At 44.7% G+C, this 10757-nt stretch overlaps 1 protein-coding gene across 1 annotated transcript; it reads left to right on the top strand.

Annotated features, from left to right (window-relative positions):
* Window positions 1-513: 513 nt before the first annotated feature.
* On the top strand, window positions 514-9837 carry cunh10orf88 (chromosome unknown C10orf88 homolog). Its single transcript, XM_072456613.1, has 8 exons — window positions 514-696; window positions 1551-1664; window positions 3058-3246; window positions 4104-4173; window positions 4569-4772; window positions 5589-5730; window positions 6167-6344; window positions 9616-9837. The coding sequence occupies exons 2-8, from the start codon at window positions 1555-1557 to the stop codon at window positions 9809-9811; spliced, it is 1089 nt and encodes a 362-aa protein (XP_072312714.1). The 5' UTR covers window positions 514-696; window positions 1551-1554; the 3' UTR covers window positions 9812-9837.
* Window positions 9838-10757: the final 920 nt, after the last annotated feature.

Genomic DNA, 10757 nt, shown 5'->3' with positions numbered 1-10757 from the left:
AGTCATATATTATATATCCAGTGGGAAACACTGTAATACTCAGGCAGCTGTGAAGTTAGAGCATTAGATTAAGGCTAAATATCTCAAAGTTGACTTTAATAATGTCATAGCTGATCATTTCTTCAGGAGTCAATGTAAAGAAATTGTTCACAATCTCTTCTTTTTATAGATTATAGGCTTTATATTGTTAAGATGCCTTTACAACTAGCTTAACTAGCCTAAACTAACAAGTACTCTGATAAACAAACATAATCAACGAACAGGAAACTTTTAATACAAATGAACTTCATTAACTGTCAAAGTGGGCGGAGCTATTGAGCTCGGACATTTGTGCGAATAACGCCAAACACAAGACATTAAGAACCACAATACATACCTCAACTGGATATACGTATTATACTACATCTTACAAATGGAACATGTGTAAGCTAAGCTTGTAATAAAATTAAAAAAAAAAAATCATTAAAGTGAGGTTTTACTTTCTCGGATGTTTCCGCTCCCATCACAACATCCGGTGCCACTTCCGGCACAGATCCTGTCAGCCGCGTTAGCTGCAGCGTTAGCGTCAAACGAGTTAATTTATCAAAGAAATACGTTTATTTCTATATAATTTGACACCAAATTGTTTCATTTCGATGAACACGTAGAAGACACGTTTATCGGTTTCATTTGGTGAAATTTGGTGACGGTTTAAAGGTAAAAGTGTTACGTTTTTGACTCAATGGATGTAGCTGTAGATGTTTTATTCCTGTCTATTACTAATAATAATCACTGGTAGAAAAAGCTTCAGTTGGAACACGCCTGGACGAATGAGGGATTACACCGACAATAATCACTGGTATTTTTATTGTCTTCCAGAGCCAAATGTCCGTGTTTAATCACTTGCAATAATAAAGCAATGATTTTTAATGTCGTTTTTTAATATGACTTATTTTCTAATATAATCTGACTAATTATTGCGTGCATTTGTTTAACATCGTCTGGTCGTGGATTGTAATGATGTAAAGTTCTTTCCATGAGATAATAATGGTTTTGGTGGTAAAAGAAGGAGGTTTTGTTTCAGGACAAAGCTTCTTCTGTTGTGGCGGTGCCAAGTCACAAAACACAACCAACTATTGTTCAAATCAAGACCACATTTGTTAGCTCTTCCATCCATCCATCCATTTTCTACCGCTTGTTCCCTTTCGGGGTCGCGGGTGACTGGAGCCTATCCCAGTGACTTCGGGCCTTAGGCGGGGTACACCCTGGACAGTGGCCAACTTGTCCAGGGTTGTTAGCTCTTTCTTTATATAATAATATGAATTCTCTGTTGACCCGGGAACTTTCTTACAGGTCAATATCGTTAAAAGAATTTGGTTTTAATGTTTTGTCTGGTAAAATAAATGTCAAATAAGTAAATGGTTCACGATTCCCTTAATTCAGACGTATGAATAACTCGGCACATTCAGATTAAAACTCTGCGATTTAGAACGTCACAAAATCTGATCTTATATCGACCAAAATGTCTGCACGTTCTTTCACGTCTTTCTAAACTGTGACTTGTCCGGCAGAAACATGGTGGACCTGTCCTCGTCCTGGGTCTGTGAGACGGAGGGACGATCTCTGTCCGACGTCCTGAACATCCAAAACCACCACGATCCCAACGAGAATCGCGAACAAAACGGGTGAGAAATGGGGACCGCTCGAGGCTCCGCCCCCGACGCGGCGTCACGATCGTGACAAACGCTCTTCGATCACGCCAGACGCCGGGAGGTCGCTTATTCCACCCGCTCTGAGCTGCGACTGCAGAGCAGCTAAAGGAGTGTAGCGGAGCGTCACGGGACGGTTCAGACATGTTCAATATCAGAGCACTGTCCCATTGAACTCGTGACCCGTGTTTACGTGGTTCATTTGTTCATTTAAACACAAAATAATAGTACCGCATTTGTCAGTAATAATAACAGACGAGAGAACATGGTGAATAGGTGTACGTATGCTAACATGCTAACGCTAACATCTTCAGCTACATTACGTATGCTAACATGCTAAGGCTAACACCTTCAGCTACATGACGTATGCTAACATGCTAACACCTTCAGCTACATGACGTATGCTAACGCTAACACCTTCAGCTACATGACGTATGCTAACGCTAACACCTTCAGCTACATGACGTATGCTAACGCTAACACCTTCAGCTACATGACGTATGCTAACGCTAACACCTTCAGCTACATGACGTATGCTAACGCTAACACCTTCAGCTACATGACGTATGCTAACGCTAACACCTTCAGCTACATGATGTATGCTAACGCTAATACCTTCAGCTACAGAAGTATGCTAACGCTAACACCTTCAGCTACATGACGTATGCTAACGCTAACACCTTCAGCTACATGACGTATGCTAACGCTAATACCTTCAGCTACAGAAGTATGCTAACGCTAACACCTTCGGCTACATGACGTATGCTAACGCTAACACCTTCAGCTACATGATGTATGCTAACGCTAACACCTTCAGCTACATGAGGCACAGACAGAACTGTGGTAAGTGTCTGGTATGTTAACGTAACATATGAACAGTTATTCAGATAACTATAGCATAAAGAACATGCTAACATGCTAACATGCTAACATGCTAACATGCTAACAAGTTTACCAAAGCATCAGTTTTACCCCAAATCACTAAATCCACTGAATTCTTCTTCCTCTGTGTCACTTCTAAACAACTCCACAAATTCCAGAGGAAGAGGAAGTGCAGATTCTTCTTCTGCGTCGCTCAGAGCCTAGAGCGCCCCCTTGTGGCTGTCATTGTGAAAATAACATATAAGTCGCTCTGGAGTATAAGTCGCACCCCGACCAAAACTATGAAAGAAAGTGCGATATATAGTCTGGATAATACGGTACTTTTTTCTCTCTGTCGTGTGGTCGTGTTCTTCTGATCAAGTTCAAGGTCAGGGATGTGCTCAAATATCAGTATCGACGCCGCGCTGCATCGTCGCGTCACAATTCCAGTTTAGTGTTGTTTTAAATGTATTTGATCAGGGGGAAACGTTTCATTTTAAACAACCAGAGTCGCCGGGCCCGTCCTGCTGTCGCAGCCGGAGGAGAGCGCCCCCTGCCTGCTGTCGCTGAACTGCAGGCCTCCCGCCGCCATCGCCGGGCTGGAGCTGGTGAGCGAGGCCCGGACGGCGGAGGTGTACGACCAGAGCGGGGAATACTGCGGCACAGCCCGAGGAGAGCCACGCCCGAGCGCTGACAGGTGCCAGGGGCCAGGGGCCAGGGGCCACAACCCAATCAGAACCACACCAAATAATAACAGTCGTGTCAATCGGTGTCATTTCAGTTCAATCCATGCTGATGTCATAAAGCTGGTGAAAGAAAGAACATGTAGTTTCATTGTTGTTGGGTCAAAGTCACAACAATCGTGAATCAAAATCCTAGAATTGAGCTCAAAAAGAGACAAAGTTCAAGTGTGATCGGCCAAACACGAGCATGAGGTGATGAAAGTATTACAGACACATGTGAGGCGTTCCTGTCCAGGTGATATGTCCAAATATACATCCGTTTATTGAATGATTGAAGTGATGTAAACGTTCAAACAAAAGGCAAAAGGTGAAAGTTTTGCACTTTTGTGATACATTTTACAGACATTTCTCATTTGTCTGATGATGAAACCTCAACTTACACGTTTGGTTGTCGTGATATCGCATCGTCAAAAGCCTCGCAATGATATCGTGTTCTGTCTCACGTCCCATTTTGTGTTTAAAAACGTAAGAACTACACAGACCATGATCCTTTGCTCATTCCACTGCAGAAACATGAAGAAATAACAGTTTGAATCTTTGGAACGTGACGGTAACGACTCACATTTATAACCCAAATGAATATCGTGACCGTTATGGACTCCACAGGTAAACGTGAGTGCCACACCCAAAACAACCAAAACAACCAAAATATGACAGAAGAATATCACAATATCAAAACTAATCCGTTTAAAGACATTTACACCACAAGATCGCGGTCAAAATGATTATAATCTGAGGTTTTAGACTCGTTTAAAGGTTTAAACTCCACAAATGCCTCTGAACGTTGACCAGAATGTTCTGTGTTCTTCAGTCCAGACTCGGAGACCTTCTACAGGAAACGGCTGCTTCTCGATCGTCCCGCCACTTCCTGTCAAGTCAAGGTGGGTCCGAGCATTCTTTTGTCCGTTTGATGAACACGAACATGGAACACAAATGTTGGTGAAGCGAAACAGTTAAACCTTCATCAAAATCACACAAAAACTGAATTATAAATATATATATATATATTTAGTGCAGCACAATTGCCACAAACAGGGGAAGTTTCAGACCCTTCCAGGCCACGTTTGTTGGATTTATAACGTTTTGTAGAGAAAAATGCTCTAAATTGCTGCTATTATACCTGTAACTTGTACTTTTAGTATTTCATTTTTTGGTGTACTTTTTCCTGTTACTGAAGTACACATTCGGCAGAAGTACTTGTAACTGCGTATGTTTTCATCCGTGTAACTGTACTTTGACTCTTTCCCGCTGCGTTTGACCTGGCCCTGCCCCTCAGCTGTTGTCGTTGTGCGGCCGGCGGCGCGTTCGAGTGCTCGCCGTGTCCGTGGTGGTGTCCGTGGCGACGGAGGCGGAGCGCTCGGGCGTCTCCGTAAACCACAGCGTCGACCTGCAGCGGGTGCGGTCCATGATGGAGGACATGGGCACCAGTCTGTCTCCTGGAGCGCAGCATCTGATGGACATGGTGCAGTCCCAGCAGCAGGTGAGAGGGGGCGCCGCTCAGCAGGCGAGAGGGGGCGCCGCTCAGCAGGGGAGAGGGGGCGCCGCTCAGCAGGGGAGAGGGGGCGCCGCTCAGCAGGGGAGAGGGGGCGCCGCTCAGCAGGGGAGAGGGGGCGCCGCTCAGCAGGGGAGAGGGGGCGCCGCTCAGCAGGGGAGAGGGGGCGCCGCTCAGCAGGGGAGAGGGGGCGCCGCTCAGCAGGCGAGAGGGGGCGCCGCTCAGCAGGCAGAGGGGGCGCCGCTCAGCAGGGGAGAGGGGGCGCCGCTCAGCAGGCGAGAGGGGGCGCCGCTCAGCAGGCGAGAGGGGGCGCCGCTCAGCAGGGGAGAAGGGGCGCCGCTCAGCAGAGGAGAGGGGGCGCCGCTCAGCAGGCGAGAGGGGGCGCCGCTCAGCTTCTGCACGTCTACGACAAAGATGATATTTGTGAGAAGAAACCGGGGCTCAGACACACATGACACTGAACACATCATAAACTCATGTTCCCGCCTCGTCAGTGCAGTGTGGAGTGATGCATGCTGGGACAGTTCTGTGCAGTGTGGAGTGACTCTGGTTGTTGTTGTTGTTGTTGTTGTTTTATGGCGGTTGCATTACCGCCAGACTTTATTCCTCAGACGTTTCGTAGTCCTCAGACTCTGTCGTAGTCCGTAAAAGTACTCCTCCCATCGCTTTGGCGTTACAAAGCCCATGAGGTCATGATGTGTTTTTGTGACTAGAATAGTTGTTGTGTCAGAGACCAACCGGCTTTATTCCAGGGAGACTCTTCTTCACCTTCCTCGCCCTCTTTGACTCTGGTGTTCTCCTCAGAATCACACGTCTTCTCTCACGTCTTTGTTCCCGTTGTTGATTGGAGGAAGGTCTCAGCTCCAAGTCACTCCCTCTGTCACTGACTCTCCGTCCAATCAGAACGGAGCGATGTCACATGACTCCCCCGACTCGCCCTGCTCAGGTGAGAATCGTCTGTGTTTATCTCAGAATTATGTATGTATGTATATATATCATATATGTATATGTGTATATATATATATATATATATATGTATATGTATATATATATATATCATATATCATATATATATATATATATATATATATATATATATATATATATATGATATATATCTATCATATATCATATATCATATAGATATATAGATATATAGATATATATATATCATATATATCTATATATATCATATATATATATATATATATATATGATAGATATATATCTATAGATAGATATATATATATATCTCATATCTATATATATATATCATATATATATAGATATATATCTCATATATATAGATAGATATATATATATATCTCATATATATATATATATATGAGTTCTAAAAGTGAAGGTGTCACTGTGCGTTTCAGAGAGCAGCGAGTCGCGCAGCCCTGTTAGCCCCGCCCACATCACAGAGATGATGTCACAGCTGCTGAGGGGGCGTGGCCAGGCGGACCTGCTGCCCGTCCTGCAGAGCGTGTGTGGTCATGTGACTCAGCTCAGACTGGACAACGGCGTCGCCCTGAAGGAGACGAGCGACGTCACATGGTCAGTTCCTCCCAAACATGTGTTGAGCAGGTGAAGCTGCAGCGTTAGATCTGACCTCTTCACTTGAGTTCTCATATTCTTCTATAGCTCATTATAATAAACAACAACAGTCAGAATATAAAGCACATGTGTTACAACTAACTCACTAAGACTCAACTGTAACAGACACTGGGCCCTCATCTGACAGAGCCTCTTGAAATGGGGGTGAGACAGGGCTGTGCTTGGTCCCCCCTGTTGTTTGCGTTGTACTTGGAACCATTGGTTCAGTTTATGAGACAATCACAAACATTTCATGTTTTTACAATCGATGGGACAGAACTACAAGTTACTGCAGATGATGTCGTACTATTTTGAACCAAAGCAGACATTTTCAGACCTCATGTGATGCATTTCCTTTAACCTGTTCCCACCCACCTGAGGCCAGCGAGCATTTTCTATATCTCAATTATTCTCTTACATCATCAATTTTATTTCCGTGGTCAATACCATAAGTTATACATCATTTTAAAGCTTATTTTCTCAACAAAACGAATATGTCATTGATTTATATTGAATAATTTGCCCCAAGAAGCAATTGCCAATAGTTTGTGAGAAAGTCTCAACTTTTACAAACACATGTCCTGTTTGTGTTTATGACGGAGGAAACAGCTTTAATTCTGTTCATCCTTGTGCTCAGTCTGTCCGTAAGGAACCATTGAAAAACAATATACACTTGTATTTTTACTGGAGTTTTCACATTTCGAGATATTGTCAAGTAAACAAACTTTTCTTTGTTTCTCGCCGGACGAGAATGCGCTTGTCCGCCGCATTTCTCCGTCCATAACAAATGACCTGTTTGACCTATAAGATAATGTTGGATATCCTTCTTTTCCTCAGACTGTTTCCTACAGAATGAAACCATCCACACATTTTTCTGTCCACGGGTTTGTTTGCTACAGCCTCCGCAAAAAAAAATGCGCCGCTTGCGACGCACATGGATTAGTCTGTTTACATCTAAATAGCGCCGCGTGCGAGTGACGTAGCTGAGATTGATTGACAGATTATTCTAGCCAATGAGAATAGCTTTAGAAAGAGGGGCGGGACAAAGGCCTTATTGACACAGAATCTTCTGTATTCTCGTGCGTAAGGCTCCGGGAAGGCTGTAAAGAGCCAGATTTCTCGGCAGGATTTTGCGCATAATGTTTTCTGATTTTATTAGCCTTTTGGACGTGCATTTTGTTAGATATATGTATTATTATACCAAACTAAAATGAAATAAAAATATTATAATTTTTTTTTTTTTTAACCTCTATATGGGAAATTCATGGGTAAACTCATATTTACACATTTTCACATATTTTTTTTTAGCAGTTATAATGGGTATTAGTGGCCTACAAAACATCAAAATGTATGTTTTATGATCATAGAGGAGCTAAAATTGTAATAAAACAGTTTGGCACAGTTGGCACATATTTGGATCACTTGAATATACTTTTTGATACAAAAAGGTCAACAGCACCAAAATGCTTCTGTTCTAGAGATGTGAAACTTGACACAGTTGTTGTCATGACAACATCATGTGCAGTGAACAGCATAAACACACAATGAAGTATGTCATGCTCAGGACCATTACAAATTAACAATATTCAGGCGAGACTAAAAAAAGATGTTTTGTTTATGTTTGGGCCTCTGTAGTGTGAGTTCTGAAGCCCTGACAGTGTGACACCTGCACATCTGCAGAAACTAAAAAGGCCTAAGCTTTCTAATGATGCATCACACTTGCATGTGGAACATAAGATCCTCTTTTAATAAGCAATGACATGTGGGTCTGACCAGTGTGCACAGGGCGAAAAGAGGTGGATGGAAACAGGTTAAGAAGTTGGTCTAATGTCCGGAGACAAACCGAATGTACAAAGAACTGAAATCCTCTCTCACTAGCGCCCCCTCTGGCCTTTAGTCACATTTAAATGATAGAATATAAATGTGCATCAATGGTCTTATACTGAGAGTCATGTGGTGCCGGGGGTTCCTGTACAGGTCTTATACTGAGAGTCATGTGGTGCCTGAGGTTCCTGTACAGGTCTTATACTGAGAGTCATGTGGTGCCTGAGGTTCCTGTACAGTTCTTATACTGAGAGTCATGTGGTGCCGGGGGTTCCTGTACAGGTCTTATACTGAGAGTCATGTGGTGCCGGGGGTTCCTGTACAGGTCTTATACTGAGAGTCATGTGGTGCCGGAGGTTCCTGTACAGGTCTTATACTGAGAGTCATGTGGTGCCGGGGGTTCCTGTACAGGTCTTATACTGAGAGTCATGTGGTGCCTGAGGTTCCTGTACAGGTCTTATACTGAGAGTCATGTGGTGCCGGGGGTTCCTGTACAGGTCTTATACTGAGAGTCATGTGGTGCCTGAGGTTCCTGTACAGGTCTTATACTGAGAGTCATGTGGTGCCTGAGGTTCCTGTACAGGTCTTATACTGAGAGTCATGTGGTGCCTGAGGTTCCTGTACAGGTCTCATACTGAGAGTCATGTGGTGCCGGGGGTTCCTGTACAGGTCTTATACTGAGAGTCATGTGGTGCCGGGGGTTCCTGTACAGGTCTTATACTGAGAGTCATGTGGTGCCTGAGGTTCCTGTACAGGTCTTAGTGGACATGCAGTGTTTGTCCTCCAGGTGGCAGTAGACACTCATGAATAGCGGTGGGGACAATGTGGAACAAAGGGAGCTCACAGTGACAGTGGTGAATTGTTGTGGGGCGTAAATGCCGTCTTTGTTTCTCGGAGGCTGAACTCTGACCTCAGCCTGAGCCACTAGCCCCGCCCACATGTCAAGCAACTGAAATGTCAAGAGACAAACTCTCTCTGTTCAACTGAAAACTGTCAAATCCTCCAGAGAAATCCAACCAGCGGTAAAGTACATGTACGTGTCTGTGGTTTAGACCTGGTTTAGACCTGGTTTAGTCCTGGTTTAGACCTGGTTTAGTCCTGGTTTAGACCTGGTTTAGACCTGGTTTAGACCTGGTTTAGTCCTGGTTTAGTCCTGGTTTAGTCCTGGTTTAGTCCTGGTTTAGTCCTGCTTTAGTCCTGGTTTAGTCCTGGTTTAGACCTGGTTTAGTCCTGGTTTAGTCCTGGTTTAGTCCTGGTTTAGTCCTGGTTTAGTCCTGCTTTAGTCCTGGTTTAGTCCTGGTTTAGTCCTGGTTTAGTCCTGGTTTAGTCCTGCTTTAGTCCTGGTTTAGTCCTGGTTTAGTCCTGCTTTAGTCCTGGTTTAGTCCTGTTTAAATGGTCTTGTGCTCAGTTCGGTGCAGATGGAGCGTCGCTTGGAGCAGATGGAGCAGCGTTTGAAGGAACATCTGGACAAACGACTGGACGCGCTGGAGCAGAAGCTGGACTCTGTTTTAAACCTGGCTTTGATGAACAAGAACTATGAACTTTTGACCGCAAAGAACCCGGCAGAAGAGACGAGGAACCAAGCCACCAAGAACTGTGCCTGAGAACCCGCTCCAAACAGAGAACGTCACATCCACATCTAACTCTTTTATCTTCTGCTAACGCACTTTTCTCTACTTTAACTTTCACCTTTTAATGAGGAAAGTGCACGATTAGGCCGCGTTCAGGCCGCGTTCAGGCCGCGTTCAGGCCGCGTTCAGGCCGCGTTCAGGCCGCGTTCAGGCCGCGTTCAGGCCGCGTTCTGGCCGTGTTCAGAGTAAACGCCTGAACCGTCCTCACCTGCTGCTTGTGTGTCTTGTTTTTACTGAACGGTTGAAGAACGATGGTTTTAAAGCTTTTCCTGTTTGAAATAAACTCTACCAGACTCACTTTGGTTTCACTCATTTAACTCAGACTTAGCGTCCTCCAGGGGGCGTGTCCTCCAGGGGGCGTGTCCTCCAGGGGGCGTGTCCTCCAGGGGGCGTGTCCTCTAGGGGGCGTGTCCTCCAGGGGGCGTGTCCTCTAGGGGGAAATCCCTACATCAAGTTTTTTGAAGCCCAAGTATAGGAAATATCAATTGTTGAGTTGAAGTGTTCTTTATCTCCCCCTGCCATTAGCAAAGGAGCTAGCTCTGCAGTCGAGGCCACTGTGACTTCACCTTTGACCCTTTACAGTTTGAGCCAATCAGAGGCTCCTCCCACAGAAAGGGGAGGAGCCTTTTCAGAGGCGTTTGGGAGCGGTTTGATCTGATGAGCTCATCGTTTACATCAGACTCTGACCACAAACCATCAGTGTGTTTGGTTTCTACGGCAACACGTTCACAAAGCAGTTTGTCCTAATGAAGACTTGGACTTGACCTGGTTTAGTCCTGGTTTAGTCCTGGTTTAGTCCTGGTTTAGACCTGGTTTAGACCTGGTTTAGTCCTGGTTTAGACCTGGTTTAGTCCTGGTTTAGTCATGGTTTAGTCCTGGTTTAGACCTGGTTTAGTCCTGGTTTAGTCCTGGTTTAGAC

This window comes from Eucyclogobius newberryi, unplaced genomic scaffold, assembly GCF_026437365.1.
Source record: "Eucyclogobius newberryi isolate DKJ021-1_F unplaced genomic scaffold, fEucNew1.0.hap1 SCAF_20, whole genome shotgun sequence".
In the NCBI taxonomy this organism is placed as follows: domain Eukaryota; kingdom Metazoa; phylum Chordata; class Actinopteri; order Gobiiformes; family Gobiidae; genus Eucyclogobius; species Eucyclogobius newberryi.
This window is presented reverse-complemented; position numbering and strand designations above follow the sequence as displayed.

Excerpts from the sequence above, each read along its gene's own strand:
- cunh10orf88 (XM_072456613.1), top strand. The coding sequence starts at position 1,555 with ATGGTGGACCTGTCCTCGTCCTGGGTCTGTGAGACGGAGGGACGATCT. Across the intron at positions 3,247-4,103 it reads CCACGCCCGAGCGCTGACAG|TCCAGACTCGGAGACCTTCT; the intron begins GTGCCAGGGGCC and ends TGTGTTCTTCAG. Across the intron at positions 4,773-5,588 it reads TGGTGCAGTCCCAGCAGCAG|AATCACACGTCTTCTCTCAC; the intron begins GTGAGAGGGGGC and ends TGTTCTCCTCAG.